Here is a 26341-nt window from a genome sequence, read left to right on the forward strand (position 1 = left end):
AAAGGATTGTCTACCCTGTAAGCAGTTAGTTCTAGGGTAGAAAAGTGTGGCATATAAACCACTTGTAGACCCAACAAATATGTTTCTGCCACCTCTTCATACAAACTAGAGCTTATGAAAAACTTTGTGACAGCAACGAACAAGTAAGGTGAAGGATTTTGATACCTGAGACAGATGGTTTCCCAGAATAGCTAGTGACAAGATTAAGTTAGGTATTTTTGTTGGTCCACAAATCAACAATGACCAGCAATTTGAAGAACTTGTAGTGGAACCGGAGACAATCACATGAAAGTCATTCAAGTATGTTGATGAAAATTTTCTTACTGATTACAGATCACCGAACTACATGAAGCTGGTTAACAACATGCACAAGTATTGAAAACCATGACGTGCAACATGTCACACTACAGATTCATTTTCTGCATTCCCATTTCAACTTCTTCCCCACAAATCTTGGCGCTGTCAGTGATATGAATGGTAAGGTTTTACCAGGACATTACAGTCATGGAAAAACAGTATCTGGGCAACTGGATTCCATCAATGTTGGCTGATTATTCTTGAACACTTAAGCGAAAAGCCTCAGACAATGAGTACAAATGAAAATCATCAACATTTTTAGCTTTGTTGAACTATTGCAAAGCATCAGCACCCGTTATGCAATTAAACACATTATATTCAATAAAAATTAACTTCTTGTTTCTCCAAATTCCTATGTGATACAAATAGTCTGGAATTATATTTGTATTCAGCAGGAAACAACACTTTCGAAAAAAATTGCTGTCCAGTGCTATCGGACTAAACAAGCACTCAGGTCACTCTGACTCAATGCCAGATGAGAAGTGCAACCCTATAATATACACACTCGTTGCAGAGTTGATAATGTTTTTGTTCCACAAGCACAGCTGTCAATTTTCCTTTTTCTATTTTTAAAAATGTGGCCACTTAATATCCATTGCCAGTTTGAAGTAGCAAATCTTCTCATTTCCTTGTGATCTCCCTCAATCATCTCATTTCAAGCTGAAAGCTGAGAACCCCACACCCACCACCCTACTCCAGCCCCCCATGGCTTTTCTCTGCATCACAAAATCTGCAGGTTAAAGCATAGCCTGAGTATAGATAGATAGATAGATAGATACTTTATTCATCCCCATGGGGAAATTCAACTTTTTTCCAATGTCCCATACACTTGTTGTAGCAAAACTAATTACATACAATACTTAACTCAGTAAAAAATATGATATGCATCTAAATCACTATCTCAAAAAGCATTAATAATAGCTTTTAAAAAGTTCTTAAGTCCTGGCGGTAGAATTGTAAAGCCTAATGGCATTGGGGAGTATTGACCTCTTCATCCTGTCTGAGAAGCATTGCATCGATAGTAACCTGTCGCTGAAACTGCTTCTCTGTCTCTGGATGGTGCTATGTAGAGGATGTTCAGAGTTATCCATAATTGACCGTAGCCTACTCAGCGCCCTTCGCTCAGCTACCGATGTTAAACTCTCCAGTACTTTGCCCACGACAGAGCCCGCCTTCCTTACCAGCTTATTAAGACGTGAGGCGTCCCTCTTCTTGAGATAATGAAATGAGATAGCCACATTTCTGGAATTTGCCTCCTACACTTTCAAACACATTTCTAACATATTCAAGCTGGCACAAAAGCATCCCCTACATTTTTTTGTTTAAATTCAGGCCACATCAGATGTATTCTGCTTTATTCTCATTGCAGGCTATTTAAAAGGCATCTATGATTCTACTATCTTTGTATGAAAAATGAAGAATCAGTAAAATTGAAAATAGGTTATATAAGAACATGCTGGTTATACACAACAACCTCACTGTAAAGAGAGAGATGGCAGTTTTATGTTTTGGGTGTATGTAATGTTCAGGATATTAACCTACTTTCTTTCTCAGCTGATCAAACCACTTGTTAGTTTCCACCTGTCCAAATGTTCAACGTTTGACTGCTATTATGTCTATAGGACAAAAATGATTTTTATATTGGGCAAATTAAACTTCTGTGCATCAGTGATTTATTCAGTAAAATTCTTGAATTTATTTCAAAAATCAAATTTCATTACTTGGCTTTTTGGTGTTAATTGCAAGGCAAGAAAATGAGCTTCTGTAATTTTTTGGCAGATCCTGAATTTTTAATTTAGAAGAACATTCTAAGGCACACAACTTGAATGCTAAGTGTAATTTGCCAATAAACCACACAAGCAGCAAGTATTCATCCTCTTTTGGGCTGAACACAATGTGAGATGATGTAGAGATGCTAAACAGCACTTCTAAAACTTGGATGTAATAGACTTCAGTACACACATGTTAATATGTCACTCATCAAAATGGTAAAAAGGGATATCTTATCCATGAAATCATAATCTAAGCATGCAATGTGAGGAACACCATCTGAAATAGTCAGCCACTGGCAATTTCTTTCAGCAGATTGAGAAATTAATTAAATGAACAGATTCAATAGAGGAAGGGTCTTGCAACATCTTTCAAGTGAAAATCAAAATGGACAACTGGATATCTTGTCAGCAAAACAAGCATCTTGGAAAACGATTCTAAACATGGAAAGGGGAAGGGGTAAAGACACAAGAGCAAATGTCATATTCTCTACAGCTTGAATGAGTTCACAATATGATGATAATAATTTACTCCAGTTCCAAGATAACACAGTAAGGACATGCTTATGAAGGTCTTCCTCATAGCAAGATCTAAATAACTGCTTCTTCATGTTGTCCAACATGTTAAAACTGTAGTAGTGTAGATGCACAATTAATAGGTGCATCTCACTGGGAGGGATCAAAAGGCACCTCCCTCAACTCTGTGATATCAATAATTAAAAAACTCCCAGCTATTCGGTTAAGAGCACTCCCCATGCTTCACTGACTTATATGGGTGAGTAGCATTCCATGTGCTTGTGCATTCTGATGCCACAATATGAACTGATCAATGAAAAAATAATTTACTTTAAAACATTTTAAGAATAGAAATAAAGATTTACAAGTTTCAATAAGTAATCAATCAACACAAGTTTCTGCATTCCATTCTCCAGAAAATCAGAGTACTTCTTGTACAATGCATTGCAAATACTGCTGTACAGTAACAATGTAAGATTCCAGATTGTTTAAAGTCATTTCCAATGCACAAGTGTAAAGGAGAATAAAATAATCGTTACTTTGGATTTGATGCAGCACAAAATAAATAATACAAAATACAATATAAATACATAAAATGACATATATACAAAGATTGATTTATGTTAATAAAGTGACACTTGGCACTGGAGTGTCTGTAATTAAGGTGACTTTAACAGGAAATAAGGTAGTGGTGATTGGAATGTGGAGGGGTGGGTTAACAGGTGGAGGAGTTAATCAGCCTTACTGCTTGGGGAAAGTAACAAAAGATTAAAAAGTTCAAATCATACTGTTCCCATTAACTGTCATTTCAAATATTAGCACTTGCCTTGAGCAAAGACAGGAACAAAGTATGGTATAATTTTAATAAAGTGAAATAAACTGATTAAGTAAGTGATATAAAAATGTCAGAACAGTCAATAGCACATCTGTGAAAAGTAATCAAGTCAGAAGTCCTACTGACATTGAACATGCCAACAAATTAGATCTGCAAAGCAATGGCAGATTTCGGTCGTGCTTTAAGAACAAATTGATCAACTTGGGAAATAGCATATATAACAGTGAAGGTTATTTGACTACTTGGAATATGTCAAAGTGGAATTCTTCTGCAGCAGCGAAACTGCTCTGGGATATACTACAAAGTAAACTTGTCAAATAAATTGAGGTGCCGTGATTAAAACTTTAGTTCTGCATCACCTTGTGAATCATAGTTGTAGATTTTAAATTTGTACCTGCAGTTACCAAGGCCTGCACCCAGACTTAACTGCAAAAGGGTTAAGCTAACCTTGCTCAAAATAACCCAACTGCAGCTAACAATGATGTCATTCATTCTGCATTATCTAAAGAATTGACTGGAACAAAAGTAGCATGTATGCACACCTATACTGTTTGGAATGACTTAAAACTATTTCTTAACCTCCAGACTGAAACAACATTCCATAAATGCGGAGGTGGTTGAGAGACTGAGCTACAGCAATGAGATTAATACGCAACACTGGGTTTCTTTGTGAAACCATTTTAGTCCAGTACTTCCAATGCTTGGCACTGAATGCTGGTCTAAAACAACAGCACTGAATGCCGGTCTAAAACAATAGCACATTAATAATATGAACTTGATGTACATTTGCAGGGAATCCTTGTAAATATATGCATAATAGTAGCATATCCAAACTGTTAAATGAAACCTCTACGTGAAGAATCTTATCCTAAGGGCATAAAAGGAGCAGAAGAATAAAAACAGCACCTGCTGACAGAAGCAGTGACACTAATGGTATTAGTAACTGACCAGTGTGATCTGCTAAGACTAAACCATTCATTCAAAACAAAAATGGGAATAACTAAAGGCAGCAAAGTAACACAAAATCAATTCTGGCTGCATGGGTCAATAAAAATTACTTCAAATTTGAGTTATTATTTCCAAAAATGTAGTCATATATCCTACCTGCCAAGTAGATAATCATTTACAAAGCTAAACGATAAACAACAGGGAACTAAAACTCACCCTTCCGAGGTATTTCTTGTAGAGGAATGCTGTCTCCACCACCATCATAAGGCAAGTACGGATCGGAAGGCATATCCATGAGAAAGCAATGAAGCTAAAAGTGTACAGCACTGAAAGCCTATCGCATTATCCTCTCAGTCTGCAGTCAGAGCTGCCATGTTAGCTCAGAAAAACAGGCTGTGCGTGTGCAGCAGCTTGGAATCTGCTATGGGCTATGATGTAAGCAACAGGAAATTGCTCCTGTCATGTTGCTACTGGTTACCAGTCCGCTGATCCCAGAAGCTTAGCAGCAGTGTTAATGCATTGTCATCTAATTTTTTTTTTTGAAGGTGACAGTACTCATTTTGACAGATTACATTACCCAAAATTTAGGTGAACTTTTAATCGACTCTGACATATTAAAGAAATTATGTAATGCACAATAAAATTTTGCTCAGCAAAGATTTTCATTATGGTGCCCATCTCCTTTGAGAACAAGGGAAAGGCGTAGTGAAGTGAGGAAAGCAAGAGAGACAAATAATAAGTGTCTCAGTGTCACAAGTTTCATTACTAATGAGTGAATGCAAAATCAAATTTAAGGGCACATAACAAAATCCAAAATGAATGGCAGATTGATTTAGTGACAACTGATTGGTTGAAACTGTATAATTGCGCACCTCATCAAAAAAAGACTTCATGAACAACTGAGAGATGGTCGAATCCTAAAAACGCACATCAATGATGCATTCTTGAGTGAGCAGAGTGAAACCCTTGAGCAGAGCAAAGTGGAGCCTCCCATCTTTAGAAGACTGCAAGTTACAAAGGGAAAGAGGAATAACACTATACTAATCCATAATGAGAAACTGTAAACTCTAGTACTGGGAAATTGAAAGCTAATCTGTTCAATGAGAACAGCAGGGGAAGTGCAGCGAGAGAAAATAGATGAAATGGGATACTGGAAATGGGATACAAGGAAAATATTCTGGCAATGGAGAACAGTAAAACACTCAAGCGAAAGAGAATGCCAAATATTCAAAAAAGTTCAGGGAGTTGATGGGAAGGGAGTGGTAATTAAGAAGGGTGACAAAGATAGGAGTTCTAAAAAGCCATTCCACATTATCATGTAAAACAGCAGAAATATTACTAACAATCTACTGTACACAGTCAACCCAACACACTGATGCAAAAAGGAAAGAAATTCATGAAACCCCAAAAGACCTTGGACAGAAAAAGACATTATACACCCAACACATTAAAGAAAAATAAATTGCACCTAGGTAAAAACCAAAATAAAAACAGAAAACGCAAGTTAATCTGGGCAGGTTCAGATATTAGCCGTGGAGAGCATGCAAGAGAAGAGTTCACCTTTCAAGTCAATGATCTTTCATCAGAACCGCAAGGCTGTTCACCTAAAATGATAATTCAGATCTTCTCTCACATTTAACTGTTTGTTCACTCACTGCCAAACTTGGCATTTTTTTGTTCATTCCTGATTGTTTTGAAACTGAGGAAACGGTTCAGAGACAACCATATCAGTGGTTCTGAAGTGACATAAAGGCCACATTGGTTAAGGATGGCAGAGTTCCTTTTGAGAATGCTCTAAGTACAACAGCTGGATTTTTTGCAACAATCTTGTTTTTCCAAAGTTACCATGACTGAGATTAGCATTTCATTAATCCCAGTTTATTATTTAACTCCATGAATTTAAAGTTCCCCAGATGTATTGGTGGATTTCAAACTCATGTTCCTGAATCAACCAAACAAGTTGCTGGCCTAAATTTGATGGTTTCATCACTGCAATACATTAAACCTAGCTCAATCTTACTGTAAACCTGACTAGTAAACACAAGGCACTCTGCAAATGCTGGAAATCCATTGTAACACATACAAAATGCTGGAGGAACTCAGGTCAGGCAGCATCTACGGAAAGGAATAAAGAGTAGATGTTTCGGGCCAAGACACTCATGACTCTTCATTCTGTGACAAAATGAGATGGGGAGATCTTAAATTGATTTTTTGCATCTGTATTTTCTCTAGAGATGGACACAAAGTCTATAGAAGTGAGGCAAAACAGCAGTGAGGTCACAGACTGTATAGAGATTACAGAGGAAGTGTTGGCTATCTTGAGGAAAATCAAGGTGGATAAATCCCCAGAGCTTTTGGAATGCCAATGCAGAAATTGCAGAAGCCTAGAAGAGATATTTAAAACATCCTTAGCCATGGGTGAGGTGCCAGACACTATGCTTAAGAAAGGCTCTAAAAATAAACAACAAAATTATCAACTGGTGAGCATGACAACAATAGTGGGTAAGTTATTGGAAGGTATTCCAAGGGACCACATATACAAGTACTCTGATAGACTGAAACTATTAGGGACAGTCAACATGGCTATGTGAGTGGTAGATCATGTCTAATCAATCTTATAGAATTTTTTGAGAAAGTTACAGGAAAGTTGATGAAGGCAAGGCAGTGGATGTTGTCTACATGGACTTCAGCAAGGCATTTATCCACTTAGCAAGGTCTTTTGACAAGGTCTTGCATGGGAGGTTGGTCAAGGAGGTTCAGTCGCCTGGCATTCAGGATCAGGCAGCAAGTTGGATTATGGGGGAAGCCAGAGAGTGGTAGTAGACAGTCACCTCTCTGACTGGAAGCCTGTGACTACTGAAGGGCCTCAAGGATTGGTGCTAGGTCCATTGTTGTTTGTCATTAATATTGAATTTACTTTATTGAATTGAATTGACTTTATTTCTTACATCCTTAATGTACATAAGTAAAAATCTTTACATTACATCTCCATCTAAATGTGCAATGTGCAATCATAGTAATTTATAATAATTTACAATAAATAGAACAGTCAATGTAATATAGAGTACACTCAATTCAGCGTGAGTTCATCAGTCTGATGGCCTGGTGGAAGAAGCTGGCCCAGAGACTGTTGGTTCTGGCTTTTATACTGCGGTACAACTTCCCGGATGGTAGCAGTTGGAATAGATTGTGGTTGGGATAACAAGTCTCCAATGACCCTAGAAGCCATTTTTACACACCTGACCTTGTAAATATCCTGAGTCATGGGAAGTTCACAACTACAAAAGCGCTGGGCTGTCCGAACCACTCTCTGCAGAGTCCTCAACCTCACACAGCTGCTGTGTACAGACCACGTGAGGTCCTCAGTGATGTGGATGCCGAGGAACTTGAACCTGTTTACCCTCTCAACCCCAGATCTATTGATGCAAATCAATGATCTCTACAATAATGTGGTTAACTGGATCAGCAAATCTGCAGATGACAAGATTGGAGGTACAGTAGACACCAAGGAAGACTATCAGAGCTTGCACTGAGATCTGGACCAACTGGAAAAATGGAATTTAATGCAGACAAGTGTAAGGCGTTACACTTTGGGAAAACAAACCAGGGCAAGTCTTACATGGTGAGCAGTAAAGTTTTGAGTGCAGTAGAACAGAGGGATCTGGAAATACAAGGAAAATTAACCAGGATATTGACATGGGGAAAGGTTAAATAGGTTCAGATTTTAGTCCCTGGAGTGCAGGAGAATGAGAGGTGATTTGATAGAGGTATACAAAATTTTGAGGGATATAGATAGGATAAATGCAAACAGGATTTTCCCATTGAGGATGGGTGAGATTCGAAATATAGATCATGGATTAAGAGTGAAAAGTAAACTGTTTTAAAAAAAGAGGAACTTTTACACTCAAAGAGTGGTGAGAATGGAACGAGCTTAAAGCACAAGTGGTGGATTAGTGTTTGATTTCAACATTTAAGAGAAATTTGGATAGGTACATGGATGAGAAGGCTATGGACTAGGCAGATTAATAGTTCAGCATGAACTAGACAGGCTGAAGGGCCTGCTTCTATGCTGTAGTGTTCTATGACTTTATAACGTGTGTCAAGCTTTATTATAAATATACAAATCAGTCCAAAGAATATCAAAATGCTTAAGAGCAATAAACCTTTTACAGTGCCACATACAATCATGACAACACTTTTCAGTACCAGTGACCAGGGTTCAATTCCTGTCGCTGCCTGTAAGGAGTTTGTACCTTCTCCAAGTTTCCTCCAGGTGTTCTGGTTTCTTTCCATAGTCCAAAGATGTACCAGTTGGTAGGTTAATTGGGCATTGCAAGTTGTCCCATGATTAGGCTAAATTCAGGGTATTGCTGGGCAGCACAGCTCAAACAGCCCAATCCACACTGCATCTCAATAAATAATCTTTTTTTTTGGAAAACTTTAGAAAGTAAAATAACAGGAATGTAAAATATCAAGGCAATGCTTCTGAGCAAACTCCCAATGCAAAATAAACACTTCATGATCTTACAGGGTAAACAGCTGTGACCAACAATCAATGTCCAAAATGTCTCATCACAAAGACAAGCATGTAAGGCAGATAAAAGCACACCTAGTACTGTAATCACCAAGTTTATAATGACCTCCCTTTCAATCATCAGCTTGGGCATGCAAGGGAGGGGCAAGAAACCTCAGCCATTAGTTATTTCATTTTTATTTCTAGTTTGAAACTTTGCCCTAATGAACTGTATTGTGTTGAGGCATACACTTGTGTTGAGAGGAAGGGAAACTACTCTTCCATTTTGTCCTGCAGCTCTTCCAGGTGATTCTCAATAAGTGTCAAGTTGGAGTTCTTGTTCTTCTTTGAACACGTGCAGCTTCCCCACTTGAAAGAGATTGAATGCGCTTACCCGAAGGTTTCTTAACCAGATTCCACTCAATGACCAAACAACTTTTCCTTTTCCCTCCTTCTATTTTCACAAGTGCGGCAGTTTGATAGTTCCGTTAGTTCCATCAGTTATTAGTCTAGTCATTAGTAATCAGTCATTAGAACTGGCTGCGTCTCCGGACTTTGTAGACAGATTCGACCTGCACAGTCTCAGTTTCTCTAGACCATTACATTTCCAAACTAGGCGAACCCTCCCAAACATTTGCGGGTTCTTCTTAAATCTCGCGCTGTTTCCGAGAAGCGCCTGCAAGCGATAATCCCCGTGATGAAGCTAGCACTAAACCAAACGCAGTGACAGCGGTGCTCTTTTTCATGAAATAGTCCCTCAAGTTATTTAAAGTTGAGCATCTTACTGCAGATTCCAATGCTGCTCATGGACTGCTGCTGTGATGCTGCAGGGTCCCCCTAAATGTTCTAGACAGAAGCAGCACTCAGACAGCAGGTTCCATCCAGTCTATCAGTGGATTCTTGCTATAAATTTTAAATTTTATTTTCTTTTGCCTCTAGGTCCCAATGCTTTCTAGAAACTCAAGTCTGACTTGACAATAACTCTTGAGACTTTCTGATATTCTTCCTCACTCTCAAACTTGAGCAGCTGTGGTAACATTTCAAGATTTCCTTTTGCGGAGTCTCTTCTGTGCAGCTCATGGAATAAGAAGCTTGTTGACTCTTCTCTATCCTTTTAGAACCTACTTTCCACTGCTACTTTTGTTTAAACTTTGAAGATTTCCTTTTGCCACCGGATTTCTGTAAATAGCAAGAGTGCTCTTTGACAGTTTTCACAGTTTTTTTTTTAAAAAACACTCGAGTGAACTGGTCTGTGTTTATTAAAGTTAACAATTTTTGTGGCCTTATCCAGAACGTTTTTTATTTCATCTTCAAGAGTTTTTGACATCAGCACCTTTCTGAAGAAAGCAGTATGTTGTGACAACATCAGGATTTTCTTCTTTAAAAGACAACAAGAGAAACAAAACCTCTCATGAAGGTGCCCCATTGATGGGGAACCATTAGTACACATGCCACAGTTCCTCTAAGGCAGACCTTTTATTTCCAGATATGAAGACAAAACATTAAACATATCTTGGCCTTTGCTTGCTTTGGGCAGCTCTTTGCAACAGAAAAAGTTTTCTTGATTTTCATCATCATTTACAAATCTTGCAAATGCTACATGCCATTTATTGGTGAAATCTGTTGACTCATCAATCTGGATAGAGAAGCTGTTGTTTTTCAATAGACAGTAGGTGCAGAGGTGGGCCATGCAGCCCTTCTAGCCAGCACTGCCGTTCACTGTGATCATGGCTGATCATACACAATCAGTACCCCATTCCTGCCCTCTCCCCATATCCCTTGACCCCGCTATCTATAAGAGCTCTATCTAACTCTCTCTTGAAAGCATCCAAAGACTTGGCCTCCACTGCCTTCTGGGGCAGAGCATTCCACATATCCACCACTCTCTGGGTGAAAACGTTTTTCCATATCTCTGTTCTAAATGGCCTACCCCTTATTCTTAAACTGTGGCCTCTAGTTCTGGACTCACCTATCAGCGGGAACATGTTTCCTACCTCCAGCGTGTCCAATCTCTTAATAATATTATGTGTTTCAATCAGATCTTATATGTTTCAATTTCTTGTACTGCATCTTGTCCTGGCATTCTATCCACTATAAATTTTACATTCTGGCACTATTAGGTTCTCACCAACTGTGTGACTTTTCCTTTTCTGGGTAATAAGTTCTGCAGAGTCTCGATGCGTAAAGATTGCTCCTTTAGTATTAAAATTTGCCTCCAATTTTTTTACTATACTGGTAGAGTTTGTTCACTCCCATAACTCAGTCAGTGGTGCGCAAGGGTAAGTTGACATATGGTGTGAAAATTGTTGTGTTGATGCAGTACAATGTTCTTTACTGTACATCAGTAGAAATTTGCTTGAGCCTTTAGTGACAGAACAAAACTCCTCAAATTCCTAATGAAATATAGCCTTCTTTGTAATTGCATCAATATGTTGGGCCAAGAGACCTTCAGAGATGTTGACACTCAGGAACTTCAAAATGATGTGAATTCTCAATTCCTATAATCCACTAGGGAACACACTAAATTAGTCTATCACCATGTGAGATACATCTCAGAATACACTCAAGGGTCTCATTTTCTTGTTTGGTTCATTCAGCAGTCTTAACAAAAAAAGGCTTAGGAGCTAACAAAGCTCTCCATTCACTTCACTGAATGGCAAAGCTCAACTGTAACTTGCATTTAAAATTTTATCAAGGGTCCTTCGGAAAAATGTTACTGAAGCAAACAGATCATTTAGGATGGGGGATTGGTGATCAAAACTATGGAGGTAAACATAAATCAGGAATTTTTAATCTCGCAACCCTAATTTAAAACTATGAACAAATTGTATTGCTGGCCAACAAGTATAGAATTGCGCAAGAACATTCTGCTTTCATACAGTTTTCTGAAGGAATATTACCTTCATTTTTTAATGCGTACTAATAAATTGCATATTAACTTGCACACAAGTTAAAGGTTGCTTTAGAGAGGGATGTTCAAGTTCAAGTTTATTGTCATTCAACCATTCGTGTCTACAGCTAAACAAACATCACTCCTCTGCGGCCAAGGTGCAAAGCACAGTGCATATTGTCACACACAGCACACGTAGCTACAATCCAGCACAGAGTCACAAAACAATATTAGCACAAGTCTTTATATCGAACAGACTAGATTACTGCAATACACTTTTTACTGGCCTTCCGAGGCAATCTACTGACAAACTTCAACTCATTCAGGATGCCACTGCTCAACTTTTAACTTTAACCAGGGTGAGGGAAGACATCACCCCCATCCTCACTACTCTGCAGTGGCTTCCTGTATATTGTAGAATTGATTTTTAAAGTTCCCTTACTTGTTTTTGAATCTTTCAATGGTCTGGTACAATCACAGAATAGTTTTCGTTTTATAAACCTGCTTGACCTCTCAGGTCTTCTACCACCAGTCCCTTAATTTTAAACAAGCTCTCTCAAAAGATAATTGGCAGGTCAGACACTGCACTACTTTTGAACTATGCTCTTAAACTGTGAAATTCAATACCTTAAACTATAAGGAATGCAGACTCAGTTGATACTTTCAAACACCAGCTCAAAACCTATTTATTTAACTTTGCTTTTCACAAACATTTTTTAGTCTTGTATTTTCAGGTTTGCACTTTATCCCATTGTAAAGTACAGTCGGCACTCCTTATCCGCGAGCTCCGCATGTGCGAATCGAGAAAACCCGTAAGTGCTCTTCCAGCACTTGTTGTTCAAGCATGTACAGACTTTTTTTTCTTGTCATTATTCCCTAAACAATGCAGTATAACAACTATTTTACATAGTATTTACATTGCATTAGGTATTATAAGTAATCTAGAGATGATTTAAAGTATACGGGAGGATGTGCGTAGGTTATCGTGGATCGGGATCAAAAAATATCAGAAGTTCTCTTACTAAGTAAATCAGAACAGGTACATCCGGTATTATTTAGCGTCAGTTAGTCAAACGTTTGTCTTAGTATACAGTATAAATTTTACCCTTCTATTCATATAAAACACTTAAGAACATATGTTTCAGCTCCAGGCTGGGGAACAGAAGTTCCTAAGTTTGATTCAGTGACAGATCACTCCCGAGCGCGCTCTCCATCCATGCCTGGTTGCTGTGGAGGATCAAAAACCCAAAACCCCAAAACCTAATAATTAAACCACTGCATTGCTTAGTAATAATTGTAGCTTTCATCGGGGCAGGGCCTTTCTCACCTTATCCTTGAAAATTGTTCTGATTGTTGACCGACTGTAGCCTAATGCTTTTCCAATGACTAATGGTGTTTCACCTCTTTCCGATCGCTTTATTATTTCCACCTGATTTTCAATCGTGATTATTTTTGTGAACAAAAACACTGCAGATTCAGAGCTCTGCCACTGGGTCCTAATGTCCACCACATTGAGACCAGTTGATTAAGGCAGGGGTCACCGACCTCTTTTGCACGCGAACCAGTTTAATATTGACAATATTCTTAAGGACCAGCCAACCGGGGGGGGGGGGGGGGGGGGGGAGGAGGGGTGTTGTTAATAACAACCGGAATATAGGTGATAAGTCAACTATAAGTCACTTATGTGGCTTTAGAAATTTCATTTCTAAAATGCTCTATCTAACAAATTTAATATTTGTATGAACAAATAAAATCATTGCAACACACCAGTGAGAGGACAAGGTAAGGGACAGAGGTTCCCATGCCGGGGCCACGGCAGTCACAGTCTGGAGAGAGTCACCGACTGAGCGAGGACTGCGACAGGGCACGCACCCACCCCCATTGTAGGTAGGTAGGACCTATCGGCCAACAAAAGTTTGACTCGAGGGATGACTTTCAGTAGATCGCAGCGAGGTAGCTGCTCTGCTACTTATGAATCCCTGAGCCCGAATTAGGTCTTCTGCGAATATTTTAGCACTGGGTTCCCCATGAACATACAGGGTGCTAAACAGGTTTAGAGGTGGCGCCCATCTGTCCGCGCTCCAGGCCAGTAGCAACGGCACTTCTCGCCAGCCGCATGAGGTGGCCAGTTACCTGAGGCCAACCAGTGATCCCTGGCGCGAGAGTATCACTGCATTTAGGTGACTGATGACTTCGCATGCATGATGACCTCACATGCGTTCAACAGTGGGCGTGACAGGGAATGAGGAAAGGTGCAGCTGACCCAAATCGTTTCATATCGCCAAATCATATCGTTTCCTTGCAGCCCAGTAGCACATGCTTTGCGGCCCAGTGGTTGGGGACCACTGGAATAAGGGACTTGAGCATCCGCGTTTTTTTGGTATCTGTGAAAAGTCCTGGAACCAATCCCTCGCGGATAAGGAGGGCCAACTGTAAAGGGAACTACGTTGTCTGTATGGAGAGTGCTCTATAAGTAAGTTTCTATTATTATTATTAGAGTGGAAAACATCAAGTTCCTTGGGGTACAGATCTCGGACAATCTCACCTGATCCAGGAACACCACTGGGATTGTGAAATGGGCCCAGCAGAGAATGCACTTTGAGGAAACTTAAACAAGCATCACTCCCCACTAACATCTTAACTACGGTACATTCTACAGAAGCGTGGTTGAGAGTGTGCTGACCTTTTGCATCACAACCTGGTACTCCAGCTGCAGTGCTGCCGACAAAAAAGCCTTGTAGAGGGTGGTTAGGGGAGCAGAGAAGGTTATTGGGGTCTCCCTACCTTCTGTCCAAGACCTCTTTCAGAGTCGGTGCCTCCAGAAGACACGGTACATCATTAAAGACCCCTCACACCCTCTCCATAAACTGCTTGTTCTTCTGCCATCAGGCAAATGTTACAGGAGCATCAAAACTAAAACCACAAGGCTACTAAACAGCTTCCTCCCTCAGGCAGTCAGATTGCTAAATAGCTGCTCTACTGACTCTGCTTTGAACACTTTTAACTTGCACTGGACACTTATAACTTGATTTTAACTGACATGTGGCTGTTGTGTTTATTATTTAGTGTTGCATTTGTTATGTTATGATTGCACTTGCCCCTGGGAAACGCTGTCTCATTCTGCCCTGCAGAGCTGATGTACAGTTAGAATGACAATAAAGTTTCTGAATCTTGAATCTTAAGTTGCTAAGTGGCATAACCTGAAGATTGACAGGTTGACATAAAATGCAAAGTGGATATTTATGTAAGACAGTGTAATGCTACTGGCACTATTACAATGAAACAGGCAGTAGTATAAATAAGTGAAACAGAAGCAATAAAAGATGGAAGTGACCAGTACAGGATGAGAGTGTGAGAGAGTTGTGGAGTTTGGGGCGGGGGGGGGGGGGTGAAGCATTCAGGCAGGGTTGTGAACAATGGAGGAGGGAGGGGGTCAAAGATAATATTTTGAAATTTGTAAATTGGTTATTATTATCACATGTACAAGGTAAATATGTCTTGCATAGCATACATACAGATCAATTTGTTACAACAGTACAGAGGTCTAAACTAATAACAGAATACAGAACAAAGTGTTGCAGTTACAGTTTTTCATATTGTGGTTTGTCTACGGAACAAGTTGCTAACAGTTAGTACCGCAGTTGAGACAGGACAATTACAGTGGATTCTAGTTAATTGGACCATCGGTTTATCAAGGCAGCCACTTATTAAGACACAATTCTGAAAGAACAAAAACTAATACAAAAATAGCCAGGATTTCCTTTTTTTATTTGGGACACTATGCCACTTAACTGGGACAGGAGACTGGTGCCGAACCGTTGTGAACTAGCATCAGACCCCTGCCCTTGTCTGGCTGTAGACATTACACCATGCTTAGAATAAACAGCTTTAAAATCGCAAAGACGAAGAAATCTGCAGATGCGGATTTGCAGTCTTACCCCATCCCTGATTTATTTATTCCCCCCCTTTTTTCTCTCTCTCTCTGCCCATCACTCTGTCTGTTCTCCATCTCCCTCTGGTGCTCCCCTCCCCCTTTCTTTCTCCCTAGGCCTCCCATCCCATGATCCTTTCCCTTCTCCAGCTCTGTATCCCTTTGCCAATCACCTTTCCAGCTCTTAGCTTCACCCTCCCCCTCCTGTCTTCTCCTATCATTTCGCATTTCCCCCTCCCCCCACTACTTTCAAATCTCTTACTATCTTTCCTTTCAGTCAGTCCTGACGAAGGGTCTCGGCCCAAAACGTCGACAGCACATCTTCCTATAGATGCTGCCCGGCCTGCTGCATTCCACCAGCATTTTGAGTTTTTAAATAGCTTCAGTTGCATGTGCTTGCATACAAAGAGCAGCGATTTTTTTGTTGGTGAGAAGTAAGCAGAGAGGCAATTCAGAACTGTTCTGCTCACTGGGATTTCAAACAATCAGGCTCAGAAATGACAGAAACAGCCAGGATAGAAATGGAAACAACTTCACTTCTTCAAGTTAGGAACTATGAAGAATTAAGGTATCGAGTCATCTTGAATGTTACGGTGAAAATGAAGACTAAGGATGCAATCATCCATAGCATTGTATAAGGCAGCTCATTAGCTACACTAGGTATCTGAGCCAATTTTTTAAATTTAGTCAAAAGAACTCAGCACGTATATTGGATTAATTCCTCTATCGATAACTATTAGGAACTAATACAGTTTTATAGCACTGTAGTTGTATTGATAGTGATCTAATTTGTTCTGTACTTAAGTACATAATTTGTTACTCAGTTAAATGGCCATTCGTCTTCTTTATACCTTTTTACCTACTTCCATGAAACCCTTGGCTAATTCGAGCAGCTGCTTAATTGGGCCAAAATGTACTGGCGCTGAAGTGTCCCAATTGATTGGAATCCACTGTATGGTATTTCAAATACATTTGGACAGGGCCATGAATAGGAAGGGTTTAGAGACACGTGAACCAAATGAGGGCAAATGGGATTAACTCAGGAAGGCCCTTGGATAACAAAGATGGGGAAGAGTGCTGTATAACTAGGCTCTAAGAGAGTCTACAAAGGGATGCTGGCAGGTTAGATGTGAGGATTAAAAAGGCAGATGGAGTAATGGGGTTATCCACCATGGAAAAATGGCAGAAAAAAAACACATAAATCATGGATGGCCTCACAAATTAGCTTAATTAGTGAATTCCTAAATAACAAAATCTGTTGATCGTAAGAAGGATAATCACAGGCTACAGGATGATATTGATCAATCGGTGTGATTGACAGAGCAATAGCAGATGGAATTTAATTCTAATAAACTCCATAAATGTGAGGTGATGCAGTTTGGGAGGAGAACAAAGGAACATTGGTGTACAAGTCCAAGAATCCCTACAGGTGACATCCAGGTAGAGTGAAGAGTTGTGGAAGTAAAGCAGGAAAATGGACTGGAGATCAAATCAGATCCTATTCAATAGCAGAGTAAGCTCAAGAGACTAATTGGAATGCTTCTGAATTTTCTTTATGTACCTATGACCATATTTTTTTCTAAAGTCACTTTTCTTTCACAAAAATAAAATGCTGGAGGAACTCAGCAGCTCAGGAAGCATTTGACCTAATATGTTCCTCTAGCATTTTGCACACTAATCTATAGTTCCAGCATTTACAGAATTTCTTCTGTTCACTTTCTATTCAACTACCCAAATACAGGACGATATTACGTAAAATTGAAGGGGTTACTATCTGACATGGTTGAAGGCTTCTCAACAATGAAATGCAACTCACTACATTAGAAAATATAGCACATTCTTCAAGTGCAAAACAAAAGAATCTATGTATGCACAATTAAAATTCCCCTCGCAGAAAGAGCTCAACTAAGCATTATAGAAGACAGTAATATTACTGTACTCAAAGAGAAAAAGAAAATCCCTTCATTGCCTTATAATTCTGGTGGCAACCTCGGTTCCATGATAGGAGGTCCAAGTAAGATCTGCTGGCAAAAATACGAGAGCAGCTCCTCCCAGTGGAGGGGTGAGCCTTCAACAACTAACTCATTCCATCAAAAGAATGAAGAATTACACAGCTTGGAAACAGACTAATGCCACAGGTTTCCAGTACAGAAAGAAAAAGATACTCACAAGAGACAAGAATACTCAAACTATCTGGAAGCAAAGGAGAATAAGTAGCTTAAAGGACAGGTGGTACCAGGACCTAAAGGAAAGAGAGGGATGGCACAGTAGCATAGAGGTTAGCACAATGCTTTATAGTACCAGCAACCCATGTTCAATTCCTGCTGCTCATTCATGAGCTTCCTCCATGTGTTCCAGTTTCGTACCACAGTCCAAAGACATACCTGTTAGTAGGTTAACTGATCATTGTAAATTGTCCCATAATTAGGCTAGGGTTAAATCGGGGATCACAGGGCAGTGCGGCTCAAGGGGCCAGAAGGGCCTATTCCACACTATCTCAATAAATGAACATATCCTGAAATAAAATAGAAAATAACGGGGGCACTCAGCAGGAAGAGAGAAAGAGAGAAATAGAGTACGGTACTAATTTTAAGTCCATGAATAATTCCTTCCTAACAGGAATCTCCAATTCCAACCTCACTCGTGTCCACTCTCTCCGCACTAATCCTAACCTCACTATCAAATCTACAGATGGGGGGGAGGTGTTGTCGTAGTCTGGCAGACTGACCTCTATCTTGCTGAGGCCCTGTGACAACTATCAGACACCTCTCTTACTTGCCCCTCAAACAGGACCCCAGTAAGCAGCATCAGTCCATCGTCTCCCACACTATCACTAACCTTATTAACTCTAGGAATCTCCCATCCACTGCCACTAACTTCACAGTACCCTCACCCTGCACCCCCCTTTTCTACCTCCTATCCAAGATACACAAACCTGCCTATTCAGGTTGACCCATTGTTTTTGCTTATTCCTGTCCCACTGAACTTGTATCTGCAGATCTCAACTCAGTTTTATTTCTCCCCCTCCCTCCACACCCCCCCCCATTCAGTCCTTTCCTACCCATATCCATAACACTTCACATGCTCTGGATCTTTTCAATGACTACAAGTTCCCTGGCCCTGATCATCTTACTTTCACTATGGATGTTCAGTCCCTATAAACCTCCATTCCCCCACCAGGAAGGCTTCAAAGCTCTTTTTCTTTCTGGACACTTCCTACGCGGCTCCCTTGTCCATTCATCCTTCCCAACTGATCTCCCTCCTGGCACTTATCCTTGCAAGTGGAACAAGTGCTACACCTTCCCTACACCTCCTCCCTCACTACCATTTAGGGCCCCAAAAAATCCTTCCAGATGAGGCGACACTTCACCTGCGAGTTTGTTGGAGTCATCTACCGTATCTGGTGCTCCTGGTGTGGTTTCCTATATATCTGTAAGACCCGACATAGATTAGGAGACCACTTCACCGAGCGCCAATGCTCCATCCAGTAGAAAAAGCGATCTCCCAGTGGCCACCCAGTTTAATTTCACTTCTCATTCCGACATGTCAGTCCAAGGCCTCCTCTAATGTTGCAATGAGGCCTCACTCAGGTTGGAGGATCCAATATATTCCATCTGGGTAGCCTCCAATCTGATGGCATAAACATTGATTTTTCAAACTTCCGGTAATCCCCCCTCCCCCTTCCCTTTTCCTTCTCTCACCTTATCTCCTTACCCTACCTGCCAATCACCTCCATCTGGTGATGCTCCCTCTTTTCTTTCTTCAATCAACTTCCCAGCTCTTCACTTCACTGCTCCCCCTCCCCTGGTTTCACCCATCATCTTGTGTTTCTTCCTCTCCCACCTTCACACTCTGGCTCCTTTTTTTTTCTACAGTCCTGATAAAGGGTCTCAGCTCGAAATGTTGACTATACTCTTTTCCATAAACGTTGCCTAGCCTGTTGAATTCCTCTAGAATTTTGTATGTGTTGTTTGGATTTCCAGCATCTGCAGATTTTCTCCTGTTTGTGATTGAATTCCCTGATTGATTAAGATTATTCAGCAAACCAAGATCAGAGAGCATTGCTGCATCTTAGTGAAGGTTTCAAGGCGACAGAAACTGAAAAAAAAATCATGGAAAAATAAAGAACAAGAGAATCCATTTTGTCAACGTACTCATGCCACTACAACCTTTGTGAAAATCACTGTATATGTCTTCCTTTTTTCAGTGAAATCTATACCCACTTGCTATTAACTCTTCAACCAATGGAAAGATCCCTTTTCACATTTCACAAATATCAAACCAAAACTGGATCTCATCACTACCTCTTGATCGATGTGTTTTTAAATCATATTGATAATTGTCACTCATGATATATCATTGGAATGAATTTACTCTTCCTAATTTCATATCTGTCAAATAATTTGAACATAATTCAAGCAACAGACTGACACTTAAGCTAGTTGCAGTGTGAATTTCAAATGATTTTCTTCATTAAAATTTTAAAGTTCAGGCTTTTATTCTTCAGTTGCATTTCTACTGACATGCACAATTGAACAAAGAACATTATTGCTCATTTAACCATTTATTCTACTTTTGCATTTAGATCACAAGCTCCCTAACTTGCTCATTAGAAAAGCTTACCAGAATATTTTTCAAATGTATTCACAATCAAGAAAGCTACAGTACCTGAGAATTCAGGGATGGTAGAATTCTGGAATTATTTCCTACAGAAAATAAGGAGGTATTAAATGTTTCTGCAAGTTTAAAGCTGAATCAATCCCAAGAGTTTCAAGAGACGTATCCCAGCTTGAGGTCCAGATGACTGGAGGATAGCAAATATGGGCCCTGATTCAAGATGCTAAACGGTAAAAATCAGGTAAATACAGGCCAGTGAGTTTCACAAGAGATACAGAAATTATTGGAAGAAAGAAAACATTAATCTACACTTGGAGGGGCAGGGATTGATCAGTAATAATCAACATGTTTTTGATAAAGGCATACCATGGAGAGCAAGGTTGATGTAATCTAATATGGCCTTCAAGTTCTATAGAATACTGGACCAAAAGATCCCATGGGATCAAAGGCAATTCTGGCAGTTTGATGCAAAATTGCCTTGGAGGTAGGAGACAGAACTTGTGTGTGGAGACCATACGAAACAGGAGCAGAATTAGGCCATTCGGCCCATGTCTGCTCCACCATTCAATTTATTCCCCCCCATCCCCAAAGCGACATGACGGACTTTTAACAAACAACTCACTGGTTTGCGATGTTATGTCTCCTCACTCGCTGGGAAGACAGAGACACCTCTTCCTCCCTTATTAGGGAGACAGAGAACCTGGGAGCAGGTTAAGACCTACAAGTATCTGGGAGTACAGTTAGACGAGAAGCTAGACTGGACTGCCAACACAGATGCCTTGTGCAGGAAGGCACAGAGTCGACTGTACTTCCTTAGAAGGTTGGCGTCATTCAATGTCTGTAGTGAGATGCTGAAGATGTTCTATAGGTCAGTTGTGGAGAGCGCCCTCTTCTTTGTGGTGGCGTGTTGGGGAGGAAGCATTAAGAAGAGGGACGCCTCACGTCTTAATAAGCTGGTAAGGAAGGCGGGCTCTGTCGTGGGCAAAGTACTGGAGAGTTTAACATCGGTAGCTGAGCAAAGGGCGCTGAGTAGGCTACGGTCAATTATGGAAAACTCTGAACATCCTCTACATAGCACCATCCAGAGACAGAGAAGCAGTTTCAGCGACAGGTTACATTCGATGCAATGCTCCTCAGACAGGATGAAGAGGTCAATACTCTCCAATGCCATTAAGCTTTACAATTCAACCGCCAGGACTTAAGAACTTTTTAAAAGCTATTATTAATGCTTTTTGAGATAGTGATTTAGATGCATATCATATTTTTTACTGAGTTAAGTATTGTATGTAATTAGTTTTGCTACAACAAGTGTATGGGACATTGGAAAAAAAGTTGAATTTCCCCATGGGGATGAATAAAGTATCTATCTATCTATGTCAAATACCGGATGAAACGCAAAGTCTTTGGGGTAACTGCAAGTCTGTGTCTTTGCTGTTGCTTTGCTCATGCTTAAATGCTTGGTGGCGGGTGCCGACGCTTTTTTTCGCCGGGGGGAATCGTTACTTGCTGCCGCTTACGCGCAGGAGGGGGAAGCTGGGGAGGGGATTTTGGGGTTCTAACATTTAACTGTATTCATTCTTTGGGGGACTCTGTTGTCATGGATGTTTGCGAACAAAAAGCATTTCAGGATGTATCAAGACATACAAAAAAGCTGGATGAACTCAGCAGGTCGGGCAGCATCCGTTGAAAGAAGCAGTCCCGACGAAGTCCTGATGAAGGGTCTCGACCCAAAACGTTGACTGCTTCTTTCAACGGATGCTGCCCGACCTGCTGAATTCATCCAGCTTTTTTGTACGTCTTGATTTGACCACAGCATCTGCAGAGTACTTTGTATTTCAGGATGTATATTGTATACATCTCTCTGACATTAAATTATACCTTTGAAACCTTTGATTTGGTTTCTACAGCTGTCTGTGGCAAAGAACTCCACAAATTCACCAACCTCAAGGTAAAGAAATTCATTTCCATTCTAAAGGGATGTCCAATACGGAGGACTGCTTTTCAAACCAAAACTTAACCTGTGGGGTCGTCACATACATGTAGCATTGTGACTAGAAAGACTGGTGATATTGTTGACAGTGAGGAGGGTGGTGTGTGTTTACAGCATAATATTGATCAATGGGTAGGGCAATGGAATTAAGTATAAAAAGACTTGTGTTTATTTATCTAAGAAACATTTGCGAATGATTGTTTCAGTTGTTTATTTTTGAAATGCCACCAAGTGGAAACATCAAGCTTACAAGTGCTCGCATTCCCCCTATATAATTAACAGATCATCAGACAACTGACATCCTAGACTTGAATATTTAGAGTAAACTCCAGAATAAAATAGGAAAAATGACAATGTTCCTCAAACATTATCACAACAGCTCTTATTAAATCATATCTGGTATTTTGTTCTGGAGTACTAATAGCTTTGTGTACAAATAGCAGTAACGACACCAGGAACACTGTCAAAATATTACAAAGCTTATTCACACAAGATGGAGCATAAAACAGGAAAAAAACCACACAGGTCAAAGCAAGAAAGTTTTAAGATTGGAAGACAAAGAGAGGAAAATATTCTGATTTTAGTAATGTTGACATCTTTCGTGATGGTTCTATTACATTCAAGAATGAACATGAGGTCAGAATTGGACAAATAGTTAAACTCAAAGTGCTTTCAGATCAGCAAATCTTATAGACATAGGAAGAAGTCTTAAAAGGAATTTTAAAAGTAAGGGAATTTCTTCATTGAAGCCTGCAGAACGAGAATGGCTTTTCTCCCCATGAGGTTACTGGCTTCTAATATGGTGAACAAGTCCAATATCCTGGCCAGACGATTCACTAGTGCTATTCAGGAGGGGTTAAACTAGTTTGACAAGGGAATGGGAACCAGAACACCAAGTCAGAAAGTGGAGGGATGGAGAAGAAGGTAGATGTCAAGGTCAGTAAAAACAGGCAGAAGCAAAGTAATAGATATGATGGGGCAGATAGTTTGAAGTGGGTGTATTTTAATGCTGGAAATATTATGGGCAATGGTGATGAACTTAGAGCATGGATCAGTGCATGTTGTGGCCATTGTGGAGACTTGGCTAAGAGAGGGAAATGAATGGGTGCTTAATTTCCCAGGGTTTTGCTTTTTTTAAAAAAAAAGAAGAAATGATAGGGAGGTAAAAGAGGTGGGGGAATTGTACTACAAATCAGGGACAATATTACAGTTGTGTTCATAAGAACATAAGAAGTAGGAGCAGGAGTAGGCCATCTGGCCTGTCCAGCCTGCTCTGCTATTCAATAAGATCATAGCTGATCTGGCCATGGACTCATCTCCACCTACCTGCCTTTTCCCCATAACCCCTAATTCCCTGCTATGCAAAAATATGTTCAACCTTGTATTAAGTATATTTACTGAGGTCGCCTCCATTGCTTCATTGGGCAGAGAATTCGACAGATTCACCACCCTGAGAAAAGCAGTTCCTCCTCATCTCCTTTTCATGGCCCCTCCTTGCTTTCCTAATTCCCCTTTTTTAGTTCTTTTCTGGCTTCTTTATAATCCCTAGGCTCTGTTTGATTCTAGTTTCCTTTTTCTTCTTGACTAAATGCATTACCTCTCTCAATATCCAAAGTTCACTAACCTCACCATCCTTGTTCTTTCTTCCAATTGGACCATACCTGCCCTGTACTGTTGTTGGTCTTTAAACACCCTCCATATGTGATGTGGACTTGTCCAAAAGCAGCTTTTCCTAATTAGATCCTCCTCATTCTGCCAAATGCTCTCGTAATTTGTTCTGCTCCAGTTCAGTACTCTCCCACTAGGTCCATGCTTGTCCTTATCTATAGCTATCTCAAAACTTGAGTTTTGGTCACTGTTCCCTAACTGCTCCCTGACTGAAAAGTTGTTCACCTGACCAAACTCATTACCCAACACCGGGTCCGGAACAGCCCCTCCTCTTGTTGGACTATGTACTTAGTAAATTAAGAAACTCACCTGGATGCACCGCTCAAATTCTGCCCCATTTAAAGCAGGTGATTTGAGAAAGTCTCAGTTTATATTAGGGAACTTTAAGTTCCTTTGGCAAGAAAAGTCCTTGGAAAATAGGATTAAAGAGAATCCCAAGATATTCTTTAAGTTCCCTGTGACAACAACCCTATTGTTTTTACACCCTTCCTTAATCTGTTCCTATAATGACCTAGCGCGTGGTCAAGTGGTTAAGGTGTCGGTCTGGTGATCTGAAGGTCGTGAGTAAGCTGAGGCAGCACGTTGTGTCCTTGAGCAAGGCACTTAACCACACATTGCTCTGTGACGACACCAGTGCCAAGCTGTATGGGTCCTTGCCCTTCCCTTGGACAACATCGGTGGCATGGAGAGGGGAGACTTGCAGGATAGGCAACTGCCGGTCTTCCATCCAACCTTGCCCAGGCCTCAGTCAACATCAAAATCGATGGACAGCCAAACAAAAAGAATTTCTCACCTGCGTGGTAGGTAATCTTTATCCAATCTCAGAGTTTTGAGGAAATTACCAGGAAAGTGGATGTTGTCGACATGGACTTTAGCAGGGCATTTGACAAGGTCCCACGTGGGGCATTGGTCAAGAGGTTTCAGTTGCTCAGCATTCAAGATAAGGTAGTAAATTGGACTAGACACTGGTTTTGTGGGAGAAGCCAGAGAGCGGTAGTAAAGGGTTGCCTCTCTGACTGGAGGCCTGTGACTAGTGGTGTGCTGCAAGGATCAGTGCCTGGTCCTTTGGTATTTGTCATCTATATCAACAATCTGGATGATAACGTGGTTCACTGGATCAGTAAATTTGCAGATGACACCAAGATTGGGGGTGTAGTAGATAGTGAGGTAGGCAATCATGGCACGCAGAGGGATCTGGACCAACTGGAAAATTGCCAGATGGAACTTAATGGAGACAAGTAATGCAAGTAGTGGTAGGTCTTACATAATGAACGGTAAAACACTGGAGGGGCGAGGGAGAAAGGGATCTGGGAATACAAGTCCATAATTCATTGTAAGTGGCGTCGCAGATAGATCAGGTCATAAAGGCGGCTTTTGGCACACTGCCCATAAATCAATGCATTGAGTACAGGAGATGGGATGTTATGTTGAAGTTGTGCAAGACATTGGTGAGGCCTCATTTGAAGTACTGGTCACCAACCTACAAGAATGATGTAAACAAGGTTGAAAGTGCAGAGAAAATTTACTAAATTGTTGCCATGTCTGAAGGACCTGAGATACAAGGAAAGATTGAATAGATTGGGACTTTATTCCTTTGAACATAGAAGATTGAAGGGAGATTTGATAGAGGTATACAAAATTACGAGGAGTATAGATAGGGTAAATGCAAGCAGGCTTTTTCCACTGAGGTTGGGTGGGACTACAACCAGAGGTCATGGATTAAGGATGAAGGGTGAAAGGTTTAAGTGCAACATGAGAGGAAACTCCTTCACTCAGAGGGTTATTAGCTGCCAGCACAAATGGTGCATTCGAGCTCAATTTCAACACAGAAGCAAAGTTTGGATAGGTAAGTGGATAATTGAGGTATGGAGGGCTTATGGTCCCAGTGCAGGTCATTGGGGGATTAGGCAGTTTAAATGGTTTCAGCACACACTGTTTCTGTGCTGTACTTTTCTACGACTCTGTTCCAACACAAGAACCAGAATCTTATACAGATGAGGCAGGGACTGGTTTCATGGGGCCAGAGGGTCACTTGCTTAATCTCTGCCAAACAATCAGACAATTTAGAAGCAGTCAAAGAGGTACTGGTGAGATATGGTGCTTTCAGTGCACAAGAGAAAACTTCTTAGATGAATTTGCTGAGGGATAGCATGTGGATGATAGTTAAGGGAGCTTAGCCATTTGGATGGCTGAGAAATAGTAGGCAGAGTATTAAAGTTGAGAGACAGGTTAAAATCAAAGGATAAACAGGTCACATAGATGCCTTTAGTGCCTTCAGGAGAGCAATTTCAGATGGCATGGGTAGTC

General features: G+C 40.4%; 1 protein-coding gene across 9 annotated transcripts in view; it reads right to left on the minus strand.

Annotated features, from left to right (window-relative positions):
- The window catches only part of clcn3 (chloride channel 3), a 224651-nt gene that overhangs the window by 155254 nt on the left and 43056 nt on the right, over positions 1-26341 (minus strand). For 2 of the 9 annotated variants that reach the window (XM_073047865.1, XM_073047859.1), the window contains exon 1: positions 4642-4842. The exons of 6 other annotated variants lie outside the window; for them this stretch is intronic. In XM_073047865.1, coding sequence (XP_072903966.1) covers positions 4642-4720 — 79 coding nt within the window. In that variant the 5' untranslated portion in view covers positions 4721-4842. Of the gene's footprint in view, positions 1-4641; positions 4843-26341 lie in introns of those variants that run through there. One more of the 9 variants, XM_073047864.1, reaches the window with a different exon arrangement.

This window comes from Hemitrygon akajei, chromosome 6 (assembly GCF_048418815.1).
Source record: "Hemitrygon akajei chromosome 6, sHemAka1.3, whole genome shotgun sequence".
NCBI classification, from domain to species: Eukaryota; Metazoa; Chordata; class Chondrichthyes; order Myliobatiformes; family Dasyatidae; genus Hemitrygon; species Hemitrygon akajei.